The sequence below is a fragment of the Dicentrarchus labrax genome, unplaced genomic scaffold, assembly GCF_905237075.1.
Source record: "Dicentrarchus labrax unplaced genomic scaffold, dlabrax2021, whole genome shotgun sequence".
NCBI lineage: Eukaryota > Metazoa > Chordata > Actinopteri > Moronidae > Dicentrarchus > Dicentrarchus labrax.
Window position 1 is genome coordinate 4189873 of NW_026136711.1, and position 16627 is coordinate 4206499.

Below are 16627 nucleotides of genomic sequence, written 5' to 3' on the forward strand. Positions count from 1 at the left end.
TGTTGATCGGATTGATTGAAGTTTTCCTATGATAGACGGTGATAGACAGATGGTTCATCCACTCACCTGCTGACTTTTTTAAAGTGCCTGCCCTTTTCCAAACAGTTCCAATAACAACTTCCCGGATGGTTATGTGTAACAAACCATGGGTAACTATCACTATTTATGCTACAATTCTTCCTTGTACAAAATCTAATTAGACGTTTACCATAAAATGTCCTTCCTTTCTATCCATTACTCTAACACTCCATGATCAACTTGGCTTTTAGAATATCTGAATTGTTGAAATGGTTGTTCTGTCTAAAGGTGTATTCAGACATCATTTTAGAGGTTGTAAAATTGCATACAGTCAATAGCTCAAAGTTAAGTTAACTGATGACTGCTGAATTAGTATAGTTGTGGTAGCAGTCATGTGTTCTACCTGCACAGTGAAAATTTGGTGTGTGACAGCCAGGGAAGCATTTCAATAGCTCACAGTGACTGCTGCTGCATTCTGAATGGATGTATTGAGAGCATTTCCTGGGGGCTGGAAGAGGGTGAACACACACACATACAAATGCAAACACACACTAACACAAGTTCACACGTTATATTCAGAACAGGAACTTGAAGATGAAGCTCTGTGCACAATGTCAGCATCAGTGCATTGTGACAACATTAACATTAATGTTAAATCTACAAGAAACATGACCTAGATTTTGGTTTTTACAAATCCTTACATATAGTGACTTTTCTCTTTTCTCTTGCCAGGATGGCACTTCTGATAGATGTTAATGACATCAAGAAGACCACATAAATAATGCAAATGACCTCATAGCGCCTAACTACAACAATTCCACATGGATGCATAGTTGCCAGGGCAACATGTGAACCATGTCATTTAGGTAGAAGATAACAGACCCATATATTTCAGTCAGACGAGGCAAGTATACCACAAGCCTTACAAGGGGGCATGAAATAATATAGATATTTACTATGAGCTACACAAGTGAGTTTTCATTTATAAAATCCCTTCAGTGGTAACAGCCAACACTTACTGTGGTAGTATGCTGCTCTTGAGTTCTGACATCAGTGTATATCTTTAAAATGAATTGTGCCACCTTCCTAGTGTCAATAAAACAACTGAGGAACTGGGAACAATCTGTCTAGGTTTCTTAGCACTCTGAACTTAGAGGATGTAGTAGTAATAGTAGGCACACATTCCACACAGATGAGATGGTCCATTTTTAACTTTGGCTTCTATAAAGATCTTCTGCCTGTCCTGTCTTTAATACCACTTTGAAAATCAAGAGGCCACAGTGAGTGACTGTTGCATCCACTCTCTCCTCAGTCCAACAACACCAAGATGGGGCTGACCCTTCAGACACTTCAGTTAGCAGCAGTTTGCAGTTACTCTGGTGATATACTGGCCCACTTTTAGTGTGGACTATGAATTCCACAGGTAGCAAATTCATACTTATTTCACCTTTTAAATGAAACCACAATCTTTCTAAAACAAAGCCTTTTTGTTGCCTAAACCTGCAACATGTTGTAGGGGTGTTTCTAGACTTTTTTGACTGGGATGGCACAAGAGGGGCACTGACTTATGCCGGGGTGGATTAAAATATAAATCACATTTTTATCTCAGCTTTCCATTAATTTCAAATGTATTTTTCTAATACTGTAAGGGACCCTAAAGGGGCAGCTGTGGCTGTGGTTGTCCACTAATTAGAAGGTTGGCGGTTCAATCCATTGCTCTTCCTGCTGCATGTCAAAGTGTCCTTGAGCAAGATACTGAACCCAAAATTGCTCCTGATGCTGTGCATGTTGTGTTTGAATGTGGATGAATGAGTAGGTTTATGTTTGTGATGGTATTTACCATTACTGTGTGAATGTTGCATGTAGTGTAAAAGCGCTTTCAGGAAGACCAGAAAGGTGCTATACAAGTACAGTCCATTTACCATTCACCCCAGTCTGCAGAAACATTCAAATATACCAGGTGAAAACAACATTTACAAAATAAAACTGAGAATTGGCCAGTCTTCACAGTACTATACAATTAGCTTTGGCTATACAATGTAAACATAAGTCTATATGTGCTATCATGTACATAAATTGTCTGGACTGCTGCGAAGAGACATTACCACAAGTTTCATTTCATGCACATGCATATAAATGCATGTGCATGAAATGAAATGAAAATGTGGTTATTTTTTCCAAACTGCAATTAATAAACGCTGCGTTATAGTAGTAAATAGTTGTATTTCACTCTCACTTTTATCAGGAACAAAGTCACAGAACAGACAGTACAGAGTAGAAAGAGTTGCTGCAAACTGCACATCAACTTAACGTTACTGTTATTTACTGACATCAACATTGGAAGTTCACCTGATTTTGCTGTTTCCACAATTCACTTTCCTCTTTTTCTGACGAATAGTCAGACTCATCAAAATAGTCAAAATTGACACCCGCCTTGACATGAGGAGGGGGCGGGGACCAGCTCTGGTTTTTGCCCCAAAACTACATGGGATAAGCATAAAATGGGAGGAGATTTATGGATACTATAGACCCCATTTTCATTCAGATACCTTGAGGTCGGAGGTCAAGAGAATCTTTTGAAAATGTAACATGTATTTGGAGCGTTATTTATCCTCTTTCCCAACATGATATGGATGATACTAATGAATGCGTTAGGCCATCTAGTTTCATATGATACTAGTATCACTCTAGTTTTAAAACAGAGCTCACAAGAACCTCTAAAAGACAGTGTGGCGTGGAACGGGTAAGGATAATGGGGTGGCACTTCAGAATCAGAATCTTGTTTATTGCTAAGTAAGTTTTTACACGTACAAGGAATATGTCTTGGTGCATTGGTGCATAAAAATCACACAAAAATAAAGTACTTTTTAAAATATAAATAAATAAAGATAAGGATAATGATAGAAAGATCCAAACTGTACAGGAAAGATATTTACAACGTGCAGGATTGGGGTGGCCAATCCGATTTCAGGCCTGTGCTACCCCAGGCACCCCCTCTTGAAACACCCCTGACCTGTCAGCCAATCAGTTGCAAATATTACTATCAATTGTATTCCAACCATATTATAGTATTAAGCCCTATTCGCACGGGACTAGTATGACCTGGGGACCTCTAGTAATTTGTAATAATTACGGAGGTCGTCTGTGATCTTAATCCCGTGCAAATCTGCCATGTACGTAATTTGTAAAGTAAAAATTCCTCCGCAAATTACCTACCATATTTCGCCAAACACAGAGGTCATGTGATAATATAAGTCCCGTGCGAATCGGCATGTCTGTGATTTGGGGTCTTTTTTTTTTTTTAAGGTTTTTTGTGTTTTCCGTGCCTTATGTCTGCCTTTTTACCGGTCGAGAATTATGGAGGCTGCGTTTTGACAGCATTTTGGGTGCAAATTCAGGACACTCATCTAGGTACACAGCATGGAGACCCATTCGCAGAAAGAGCAAGCTCAAATCCATCAGAAGAGCGAAATCTCGAAAGATGATTAGATGGATTACATGCATGGCAGCATGCGGTAAGGAAAATGTTTCTATCATATCGCATAGGTTACGCAGAGCCTTGACATCATATCTGGGGGATAATGTCAGTAAATTCGAGTTACAACACAGACTTTGCTTATCCTGTGTGAATGCGCCGCACGAAACACAGACGTGGTGGAGTAATTACTAAATCACATGAAGTCCCCAGGTAATACTAGTCTCGTGCGAATGGGGCTTTAGAATGAGTGTCATAAAACTAAAAAGCATAAAAAGCTCAGGGACATCTGGAGAGAGATAACATACAATATTTATATATATGTGTGTGTGTGTGTGTGTGTGTGTGTGTGTGTCACACATTTCATCCATCCACACACTTATGGACAGGTACAGTGTAGCAGTAGCTAACTCACTTGGCAAAGGCACACACACACATCCCGTAGTATAACTGTGTGTATAACTGTGCAGCATATACACACATCTAGCAGGAAGCTCTAGAGAGTCTTACCTATAATGGAACCTCTGGAGGCCTGCTGGAAAAAGCATTTCCCATATCACTTAGTTTTACCACATATAATAATATATTTCCCCATTGCGGGACAAATAGAGGTTTTCTTATCTTATCTTATAAATCCCACAAGGATGCCTTAGTCTGCCCCATTTAGTCTGCTAATTAAGCAAGGACTTTTTCCAAGCACCTGGAAGTCAGCTGTTGTGACAAAACAACAGTGGGGAAACTACAGACCCATCAATATTTTACCCGTAGTCCAAGGTGGCCAAGAAATGGTTAGCAAAGCAGCTGAGTGGTCATTTGAACACAGACCACACCCCTCTGCACCGAATGCAAGTTGGATTTCACTCCAATCATAAAACAAAAACAGACAAAGCCAACTACTACTTTCTAAAGTGTAAAGTTAAATTAGATGAAGCTGGTGAAATAGGTGTTTATTAGGTAATTAGGTAAAGAAGCAACACTGCGATGAGGTATTCCTGTCAAAACTAGCTTGTATATTATTGACTTGTCTTAAGTCTTTCCATCTGTCAACATGTAAATGTATGCTGTTGACTCACTTCTTGTGTACATGGTAAAAGCAAACAACAAGCCATAAACAAATTAACTGCACCCACATTCTGGGTGTATCTGACTGGTTAAGCAATTCATGTTTACACCTGCATGCAAACAAAACTGTGTGTTTTCCTCATATCATCAGATTTGAACCCATGGCCGCTGCAGCTCAGCCTTGGTCCATGGGTCACCAGGTCTACTAGGTGAGCTATCTGGGTGCCCCAGTTTTGTAGTACTTATTGAGGCATTGTTTTGATGACATTAGGCACTAATTTGTTATAACCTGCCCAAGGACTACGGATGAAAATGTGCTTATTTGCTAACATTTACATTGATGAGTACACTGCAATGTTAATTAATGTGCATTGTCCCTGGTAAATGAATTTTTTTTTTTATTTGATTACATTCTTAATTACATCTTTAAAATATGTCTTAGACAAACTCAGTATAGAAAGGTAGAGCTGGCAGCAGCAGCTTTGCAGTAAAGAGAGAAGAACAGAGACAGAGACAAAAGTGCACAGCAACAACTATACCAGTAGAAATGACTAATGACGATTACGATGACGACATGAATATGTACAGGTAAAGAGGGAGAGGAAGAGAGGAGCTCAGTGCATCATGGAAAATCCCACGTCTTAAGCCTACTCTTCAATGTGGAAAGTGTGTCTGCCTCCAGAAACCAAACTGGAAGCTGGTTCCACAGGAGATGAGCTTGGTAGCTGAAGGCTCTGGCACCTTTGGAGACTATAGGAACCACAAGTAACCCTGCATTCAGAGAGTGCAGTGTTCTAGTGGGGTACCATGAGCTCTTCAAGATATGAAGGTGCTTGACCATAAAGAGCTTTGTAGGTGAGGAGGAGGATTTTGAATTATATTCAAAATTTTACAGGGAGTGAGTGCAGAGAAGCTAGTACAGGACAGATATGATCTCTTTTCTAGTTCCTGTCAGTACTCGTGCTGCGGCATTCTGAGTCAATTCTTGCGTCTCAATGGACTTATAGGGGCATAAGGAGTTGCAGTAATCCAGCCTAGAAGTAACAAATGCACAGACTAGTTTTTCTGCATCTTTCTGGGACAGGATTTGTCAGATTTTTGCAATGTTACGTAAGTGAAAAAGGGCAGTCCTAGAGGTTTGCTTTATGTGGGAGTTAAATTACATATCCTGATCAAAGATAACTCCAAGATTCCTGATGGTGCTAGAGGCCAGGGTAAAACCATCTACAGTAACAATATCTTTAGATAATCAGTTTCAGAGGTGTTTGGGGCTAATTACAAGAACTTCAATTTTTATCTAAATTTAACATCAGAGAATTGCAGATCATCCAGGTTTTTTTGGCCTTAATGCATGCTTGTACTTTAGCTAATTGATTAATTTAATCAGGCTTGATTGATGGATATAACTGGGTATCATCTGCATAACAATTAAAGGAAGTGGAGGGATTCCTAATTATGCTGCCTAAAGGAAGCATGTATAAAGTGAATAGAATTGATCCAAGCACAGAACCTTGTGGAACATGTACAAACTGAGATCGACTTGATCAGTAAGACTTAGCTTAGTGCGGTTCTTTTAATGCCAATGCTCAAGTCTCTCTAATATGATATGATGGTCAATCGTGTCAAATGTAGCACTAAGATCTAACAAGAGAAGTAGTAGTTAATTTTTTTTTCAGTCTTTCCCTCATCTCAACATTTTTCTTTCCTCCTTCCTTTCCCTCCCTTCTTCCTCCATTTATCTATTGTGTCCCCCCTATTCACTTTTAATTCAGTTCAACTAAACAATATATTTCTTATCTTATCATCTATTTATTTTACTTTTCCTTTATTCCTCCTTTCTGCTTTGTTCTCAATAGCGTGGTTTTCTTTGATTTTCAGTTTGTTCCTGAGTTATAAAATAATAATATATGATCATAATAATTTTATTTTTGAAGCGTGAGAGATAATGTTAATATCACCTTTCCTTTCTCCTTCATCCATCCTTCTCTTTGACTAGTTGGATGAATGAACAAAGGAAGGACAACAAAGGAGGGAGGCTGCACACACACACACACATACACTCCCTCTTCCCACAGCCCCGCCTCTGTTGCTAGGTTACTGCTTCCTCTTACTATACAGCCATTTCAGCCAATTGCATTACCTTGTGTCACTGATGAAGGAGGAGCCTCACAGTGCTCCACCGTGGAAGGAAATGACTCCTGTTGTCAGTGACATCATTTCCGACACACACACACACACACACACACACACACACACACACACACACACACACACACACCACCACACCACACACACACACACACACACACACACACACACACACAGTGTCTGCATTCACTACTACTGTACTCAGCAGGAAGAAGGTCGAATATACACCTTCACTTCACCACTGACACACAGACACACACACAGGCCAATTTCTCATTATTTTATTTGATAATAATATATCATTAATATTATTATACAATCTTCACTATCGTGTTCTGATAGAATATATATCTACATCCTCTATATCAGGAGAGTGTTTTTGGGAAGGAGCTGGTAAAAGTAGGAGCAGAACAGGGTCCATTCAGAATCAAATGAATCAGAATAAGATGTGTTTGTGTAGATCACCATGGATCATCTGCATTGGGTTTTTGAAATAGGAACAAATATGAACAATATGGCAATAAGCTTTGTAGCAATTTACCGCATACATTTTAAAAATATAAATTATTATCTGCATAAACTATGCTTCTGCAAGGAAATTTTTTGGATGAACTCATGGTTTTAGGACTACAACCTGTCTGAAAGAGTTGAAACATTAATGCTCCATATTGGATATCAGGTCACCAGGACACTTTGAAACACATGTACAATTTAGGTCAAATTGGTCGTTATGTATATTAACTGTACTCCAGTACTCAAATACTATTTTGAGGTACCAGTACCTCAGTATTTTCACTCTGTACTTTTTCTTGCAGTCTTGCAGAATTAGGTTTTTCATACACAATCTATTGATTGTCTTTCATGAAACATGTTCTGTCTGAAGCTCAAGTGCAGTCATTATTCTAGATCTTTACTTTTGAACTTTGTATTTTGATTCCAATGTCTTTTGTAGGAGCTTTTCGTCACTTGGTGATTGGTGAATCAGTTAGAGAAAAAGCCAGAACTAAGGATTATAGTGCTAAATGCTCAGTGAACGGTATCTTGTCCAACCTCTTTGCTTGTGCTGCCCTCTTGTGGTACATTCCTGTTTTTTTTTCAACCATGATTATTATTATTATTTGTGTGTTTTATTTCATTTTATTTTGAGGAATAAGGACAGTATGTTCAGGGTCACATTAATATGGTTCTAGACATGATTGTCTACCCATACAAGGGCTTGCCTTCATTAGTGACTTATGTACAACTAGTATCCATAGGAAGATGTTAGCTAATTTTTGTCAACTGTCAGTTGTTCATGTGGAGGTGTTGACACAGACTGATCTGTTTTTTTTAAAGCTGTGTGTCCCTTCACAGTGAGTACTTTTAGAAGATTATCAAGGTTCTTGATGTTTTAAATGCCATAAACACTAAAACTGAACTGTTTTAGCCTGTTTTTTAAGACTTCAGTAGCCTCTTCATATAGGTTGTATGAATTGTGTTTGTAATGTAAGAATTTCAGAGGTTCCAGATGTTCTCAACATCTTTCCTTTTCCAACTATAGTCTGCCACAGCCTCAAAGAATACATATTCACAGCCTAACATCAGCACTGGCTTTGACACCACAACCCTTAACCCTTTCCCTTGTCACTGTCTGTTCTTCCTCCCACCTCCGTCCACCCCTGTGAGGTCTGCTGGCCCTCGCTGTCTCCTGTTGTGGTAGAAAGTACAGTAGGTACAGTGTTGATATTTTACCACCCTTCTTTTTATTAACTGTCCTGTCTGCAAAGGATGCATGATTATGTCTTTATGTCTTTTGTGCTGCATTCCTGCATGTCAGTTGGATACCTAAGGATTCATGCATAGCAGTCTTGTCTTTTCTTTCTTTTTTTCTTTTCTTTTTGGGTTGTTGAGTTATTAAGTCCATGTCAGCTCTACTGTTCAAATGTACGTCCTGTGATTTTGTAATTGCATCCGATGTCACAAATTGTTAAAAATAAAAAACATAAGAAGTGAGGTGGGAGGAAATTTAAGGAAAGAGTTTTTGTTTGAAAGTAAAGCAGGATCAGTGAGTGTAACACAGCCAATCAAAGGAATGTGCATGGATATCATTAAAGGATAATTCAGGTCCATCACAATTTGGGTCTTATTTTTTTTATGTCCATTAATTGTCGAGATCAGGAAACACAGTTTGCAACACAGTAAAAAGAAGCTAGGACAAGAAGTGTGTGCAATCAGACAAGCTGGAAATAAACCTCTTGGTTAGACAAACTTATTTGGGAGAGAGAAAGGAAGCAATATCACAAATGTGAAAAAATCTGTACACTTTAAGTTTGACCAGTAAAGTGATTTAGAAAATCTGGATAAACTGTTGACTTCTTTCCAACATGTCTAATGCAAAAATAAATCAAATCAAAAATCAAAAAATAAAAGTTGTAATAAACTGTAATTACCTTGTACTTGGAGTTCCATAACACCATGCCTCTTAACTGCATGAGTAGATGAAGTTACTGCTGATGAAGATTATGGAGATTTTAAGTCCACGATTATAACACTGACTGTGGTACTTATGTGCTGCCTCTGTCTTTTGTCTCCATCTCCATCTGCAGGTGCGGTTGGATAAGGAGGAGGAGGAGGGTGAGGACGGGGAGTTGAAAGCTCCTGTTGTGTTTTGCATGCAGGCGGAGCACGCTGGGACCAGGACATACTACTTTAGCACAGACAGCCATGAGGAGCAGGAAGAGTGGATCAGAGCCATGAGCGAGGCTTCAGAGGTCAACATTCAGCTAAGACAAAGGTGATGTTCACACACATGCACAGAGCCAAACTGGATGCACACTACCTTTACATATGTTCTCAGAAAAACAAAACAGAAAAACAGTATGCATTCTGACACTATTCTAGTACTGTCCCAATTCAAGCACTGCACAAGATTCATACAGCGACAGTCAGTCAGTGGAAGTTGATTTGCCTCTCTGTGTGCTGATGATGAAGGAAGACTGTTACCAAAACTGTCCAGTGACTTCGCAGTGGCTCTATTCAAACATACCAATATTTTAAATAACTGACCCAAGACAAATAATATTTTACTGACCAGTTTTATGCAGTGTAACACAAATAATATTTACTTTGTTAGTTATAAGGGAAAAAAGGAAATAACACAATTACACAAATAAGACTCCTTTAAAATATAATATTATAGTTGAAATACTCATATTATAGTTGAAATACTCAATTTTAAACAGAATTACCTTTACCAAAATTAGCAGATCACTGTAAAAAATTAGGCAATACCAAATACTATACAAAATGTAACACTATTTCCCTATACTTATCAGACTCAAATTAAATATGCTACTTAACTCAACTCTAAACACAACAGTGGGCCCACACACACACTCTCACATGCACATAAAAATAAGACACTGGACAACAGTTTGTGAAGAGATGAAAGAAGAAAGCAAGTGGCAGCAGAAGCAAAGTCCTCCTCAGGAAGCGCGAAACAGTCCTTCCCGTTCAGCAATGGCATCCTCATGTTTAAACCTCTTAGTTCTTTGGTAATCAGTCAGTGCGACGACAAACCAGATCAGAGATAAGAAGGCAACAATGGATCATTTTGATTGTTAGGTCCTAAACAACTGGGAATTAAATAATAAATGACAGGCGAAATTTATTTTTTAATACAAACCTTCCTTTCTGTTCTCATGCTTTCTTTTCCTTCAAATTTCACAGAAATAACTCGGACACGAAAGCTGATCTCAACCATACTATGGTGACCAAGGCACCCGACCCACAAGCACAAGAGCATCCACACACACAAACACACAATGAAACTGACAGTGACCAGCCCCCCTACCCTAAGATAAATGGTGTTGACGGCTTTGAGACACCCCCACCCTCCACACCCCTCTCAAATCAGGAGGGGAAAAAGAATGAAGGAAGGCATGGAGGTGGAAGAGAAGGTGATGATGAAAGGGGAGGATCTGGTCCAGACTACACCCCTCACTCAGATTACCATCCAAATGGTTGCAGCAACTATGGCCCTCGCAAAATGCTACACAATAGCAAACCCCCTCCATCCAGGAGTCACAGTGGGCATCGCACCCCTCAGGAACACCAGGAGGAGAGTGGGGGCCCGTCGCATGTCCCCCAGGAGCAGCAGGAGAATGTGGTGCTGAGGAGGGGTTTTGTGCCCAGGACAGCTCCAGAGAGGGTGGCCCAGAGGAAGAGCTCAATGGCCCAGCTGCAGCAGTGGGTCAACCAGCGGCGGGGCATGGCATCCCAAGAGGATATCAACAGGTAAATCAGTGGAGAGGAGGAGAAATATAGCACCTGTATCTCTCTACAGGTCTACTTCTGTATTGTTGGTAAATGGTAAATGGTAAATGGACCTGTACTTGTATAGTGCCTTTCTAGTCTTCTGACCACTCAAAGTGCTTTTACACTACATGCCACATTCACCCTTTCACACACATTCACACAGCGATGGTAAAGTCCATCGAACAGAAACTAACACATTCATATACATTCACACACCAATGCACAGCATCGGGAGCAATTTGGGGTTTAGTATCTTGCTCAAGGATACTTCGACACATGGCAGGACATCTTCTCACTGCATGAACGCTCTCTCCGTAGCTACCAGTACTTCCTCAGACAAATGCATAAATGGAAGCCTAGATGATTTTGTGATTTCATGATCTGCAGCCTAGCTGCCTCGCAAGGTTACAGGATTGGTCCAGCTGGTGCTACTGGATTTATAAGCTGCTTGCATAAACATCTCAAACTGGATGTTGTGTCTGCGCACCAAATGTACTCATGTCATGAAACTATAGCACACCTTAAATATTTGCTATTTCAAATAGTCATTCATCATAACCATGACCAGTACAGGACAGCTCATGGCCGTAATTTACCTTTTTAAAAATTAATATCCATGTGCATAATAAACAAAGGTGATATTTATTTTAGATTTTAAGAAGAAAAAAGTCTTATCAAAACAAAATTAACAAAATTAAGAGACTTCCATCTCCATCTTTTCCTGTCCTTACAGCCCATCTCATTACTACCAAGTGAGCCGTGGGGTCTCTGCTGACTACTATGGCTACCCTGGTGGCCCCCAGTATGTGGAGGAGTACCCTCTGTACACATCAGGGGTCCGACCTGACAGCATATGCTCTGTCTCTGCTTTCGGTGGATACGACCGACGATGGACTATTGAGGATAAGCGCCACTCACTAAGGGACGGACATCAGATGTATGGACCCCCAGTGCCCAGGGACCAATGGGGGCAACAGTATTATGGGGGAATGGAAACATCCATGAGGCGTCTGTCCATCCAGCCACGCTCCAGGTCTGTGCCTAGGTCACCATCCTCGTCATCGGGGGGGCCCTACTCACCAGTGCCACACAACTTTGCCTCGCCGGCTCGATCACCATCTGCCCGCTTTGACCGGTTTACAGGGAGGATGAGGGATGACGTGATATATGCTGATCCATCTGTCTACAGCCTGAGGAGATCCCTCAGTTCACCGAAGGTGAAACAACGAGTTTTTTTGTGTGTGTGTGTGTGTGTGTGTGTGTGTGTGGGTGTGTGTGTGTGTGTGTGGGTGTGTGTTTGTTTGTAGTATTATATAGTGGATAAAAGGTGACCGCAACCTCATCTTGACATTTTTTTTCCGGGCCACAACTCAGTTACTATGACAGTTACTTTGGGAAATCAGACATGTTAATTTAATGGGGGCAAGCTTTTATCCCATGTTTTTCCTCATAATTCTACTGAATGTAGTTTTTGATTTAGGTAAGCGAATACAATAAAAAGTCAGAATTTTTAAAATTTATATTAACAGGTTTTTAGAATTCCCACTCTATTTCCAGAATATAAAGACTGTAAATTACCTTTATCGAATGAATGAAAGAATAAGAGATGAATATTTGGTTTTCATATGACTTAACCATAATTCATTGTACTGTACTCCACCCTAAAAACTTTCATTAATTCTTTCCCTCATTTTTCTTCCTTCCTTCCTTCCTTCCTTCCTTCCTTCCTTCCTTCCTTCCTTCCTTCCTTCCTTCAGTATGACTACCCTGGTGATAGGAGGTCCTTAAGCCAAGGATTATACCACTGCAACTACCCTGAATCCCCCTACATCCACAATAAAATGGTATGTGTGGTAATGTACTGTAATACAAGGATAATACCGGTACACACGGTCACACACAGTCCTGTGGTGGTATAGCCTACAGTAGTCGTGGCACAACAGTGGTATGTGTAGCTTTGTTTTGCAGCTGCAGCCAGCTGTGGGATTTCTTCCACACATCTGTCTACCTGCCCTAACTCTGTATACATAAATCTCTCTCTGGACCTTTTCTTTCCTCTCTGATCTCCTGTCCCTAACATGCCACTGGCACCAATTTTGTGTGCATATGTGTATGAGTGTATGTGTGTGAATTTATACATTAGACAAATATTTAATATAAATGAATGACAGAGAGACCTAAGCTACATGGGGTCTACCAATATAGTCATGCAATAAAGTGCAGTCCCACAAGTTCTAACATGGGAGACCAGAAGCCACTTGATTATAGTGGAAATGTGACAGCACATATCAGAATTAGAATCAGAATCAGATTTATTGCCAGGTAGGTTTTTACACATACGAGGAATTTGTCTTGGTGCAATGGTGCTTAAAATATACAGTCACACAAAAATATATAAATCACACAAAAATATACAAGTCACACAAAAATCACACAAGAATAAAGTACTTTTTAAAAATATAAATAAATAAAGATAAGAAAGATAAGAAAATATAAGAAGACTGTACAGAAGACGGGAGTGCATATAATGTTGTATGTTCAATTTTACCAATTAAAAAAATACATGGGCAGGCATGTTTGCAAATTGAACATGTGGTCTCTTTGAAGATACCTTGTGGACCACTACTGTTATAGTACGTATATGCAGGTCCCTGTTTCATTCGTAGGTTTTATGTGGAAGGGCATGCTTTCAGGATATTTCTTAAACCTCAAGAATACATATAATTATTTTGGTGAGTGTAGCACCAAAATAATTACACCAACACTCTGTAAATGCCTAAATTAAAGGAAATCACCTTGGACTTGAATGACGGGGTGTTTGGGTTTGATTTATAAAGGTAGCTACCACTAAGTTTTACACGTTTTGTGTGAAACCTTTTATAGCCTAATACCTTATAAATAAACAACAAAACTGTCTCTATTCAAACGTACTAATATTTTAAATAACAAACAAAATGTAACACTATTTCCATATACTTATCAGACTCAAATCAAATATGCTACTTAACTAAACTCTAAACACAACAGTGGGCCCACACGCACACTCTCACATGCACGTAAAAATAAGAAACTGGACAAACAGTTTGTGAAGAGATGAAAGAAGAAAGCAAACGTCCTTCCCGTTCAGCAATGGTGTCCTCATGTTTAAACCTCTTGGTTCTTTTGTAATCAGTCAGTGTGAACACAAACCAGATCAGAGATAAAAAGGCAACAATGGATCATTTTGATTGTTGGGTCCTAAACAACTGGGAATTGACATAAAAATGTTAACAGGCGAAATTTATTTTTTAATACAAGCCTCTGGTCTAGCAGCTTGCTGGCTTTAGCAGTCCCTCTTAAAGAACTCAAACGCCCTAATCCACTGTGTTTAGGCAAGAAATGCTCGTTACTGTCCTCAGCTACAGCTTCTTCTGTTACTTAAACATTCACAAGCTATCTACCATATTGTCATTATCTCCTAACTTTCCTTCAGCTCCGTATTTCTCTCTTTTCTCTCTTTTTCAACGTTTCTCCCGTCCTGCTTGTTGTTGTTTTTATCTTCCCACCCCTTTTCTGTTAACTTCCTTACCTACAGCGAATTACCATCAGGTGACAACGAATGATACCTACAGTAACCAAGCAAATGAAACAGCATGAACCAAAGACAGATTATTATTAAATACAATTATTATTTTACCACACACTTTTCCTCCACTATAGAGCAGTTTATTGTAACTACTTAATCAACTATTTACACTCTACTTTATTATTTATTAATTTATGCTAATCTCTCAGTTATCTCAGTTTTCTCTACTTGTAACCTACATTTTTTTCAGTTTAATTGCGTTACTGAATCATTTCCATCTTTTTATGTTTATTACAAATTAACTTGTTTTAACCCCTGTACTTTTACACTGAGCTACATGAGTAAACAGCTGTGTTTTAGCATGAAAGTGACCTTGACCCAGGTCTCAACAAAAACAATACCAAAAGTAAAATACCACTTTGGGCAAGTAAATATAGTAACTCACTTCCTAATCGGGCACGGCTTCAAGACGGTTTGGCTCCGTAGAATCTTCCGATCCTATCAAGAGTGCTTCAGAAGCGGAACAATTTTGTCCTTAAAAATGATACAAAACGGCGTGTTTCTGCGCTTCAATACTCCTCTGACTGGCCTCTGGCTGATTGACTTTGGCCTGGTGCCACAATGTTGATACAAGCATGATTTTCAATCAAGTGTCTGCAGGGGGTATTTTATTTTGAAAATTGACTGGATTCTCTATGCCCTTTCTGTGCCTGACTTCCTGCCAATACAGTCTGCTCTGTGCTCCAAGACACTGAATGCAGTAACAAAACAAGCGGAAACAAAAAACATCAGAACATGAACACCAGACCAAAACCTCTCACAGCATCCTGAGAAGAGGTCAAAGGTCATGGATCAGAAGTCAATGAGTAGCCAGAGAAAGAACAAGGAGGACATTTCCATCTGACACATCTGAGGCCCCATTTGAACAAAGACATTTCCATCACCCTGTCTTTTTCTGTCAAATATAGAGGAAAATAACAACTAAACGATTTCCATGACAACTGATCAAACTCTGTCTGCTGAGGAAGGCTCATTAAGACTGATGCCTCTGAAGGAACAACCTCGCAATAGAGATTTGAGATGAAATTTGAGATCTTTTATTTTATTTTATTTGTCAAAAACATGTCCAGACATAAGCAATTATTTAATTCTCTATATAGTGTTTCAGTTGATCATTGCAGAGAAGCTGTAGGCCTCCAGTGTGATTGGCGGATTAGTTGTGGTGCTTTGCTTTGCTGCAGTCTTTTCTGAAAGCCGTCTATCTGTACACTATGTTTGTGTGATTTCCATGTCTATCACTGTTGCTGTTGCTTGGCTCAGGAGGACATATTAGACCTTCAACTGCAGCGCAATCTGGATTACTTAGACCATCAGGTAAGAGGACACACACACACAAACACAGTATTGTTTGCCATTACATATTTCATACACTGTTTCCCAGTCAATGTTAACCGTGTTTGCGTGTGAGCTTCCTTCTCTCCTTTATTCCCTTTCCTTTATTTCTCCTTTCCTTCCATAGTTTCTTGCCTACTTTAAAAAATATTATTAGCTTATCCTTAAAGTAGTAAAAGTTCCAGTATTGTTCCAGGCATCCTGTTACATAAGCGTATTGTCAGGTCTCTGTAATCTGAGCTAAATTTTCAGGTGCTTGAGGGAAGCCACTTAATTGGCATGGTTACCCGAATATTGGAGCAATCATCCTCAACAGCAAAGCTCTGTGTACAAGTAAGAGAGAGCACCGCAGGGAGGCCGACTTCAGCTAGCAACACTGGATCAGAGCTGCTTCTCTTACAGCGTCCTGTCTTTGCTTGCTAGTTTTTTTCTGTTTCTGACCTTGCCTGTATTACTATTCTGTTGTCTGTTGAATCCTTTTGTTATATCCTTGTACATTTGTCAAGTAAAAACACTTTAACTTTTATCTTAGCCTCCTGAATCATGTATTTCGGTTTCTATTGTGTTTTTTTAAAAATGGGACATTATCATGACTTTATTTCATTTCATTCTGATACATAAACCAAAGAGCTTCTGTGATGTTTAGAGATGAGGAAACATACAGGGTTGCA

General features: G+C 39.4%; 1 protein-coding gene across 19 annotated transcripts in view; it reads left to right on the forward strand.

Moving 5' to 3' along the window:
- plekha6 (pleckstrin homology domain containing, family A member 6) overlaps positions 1-16627 on the forward strand; it is a 114760-nt gene that overhangs the window by 64240 nt on the left and 33893 nt on the right. For 13 of the 19 annotated variants that reach the window (XR_007886458.1, XR_007886459.1, XM_051414958.1 and 10 more), the window contains 5 exons: positions 9289-9476; positions 10412-10978; positions 11733-12216; positions 12757-12843; positions 15885-15938. Coding sequence is in view for 17 of the 19 variants with exons in the window: in XM_051414958.1 (XP_051270918.1) it covers positions 9289-9476; positions 10412-10978; positions 11733-12216; positions 12757-12843; positions 15885-15938 (1380 nt within the window). In the remaining 2 variants the exon portion in view is untranslated. The remainder of the gene's footprint in view (positions 1-9288; positions 9477-10411; positions 10979-11732; positions 12217-12756; positions 12844-15884; positions 15939-16627) is intronic. The other 6 variants (XM_051414955.1, XM_051414960.1, XM_051414952.1 and 3 more) reach the window with 3 other exon arrangements.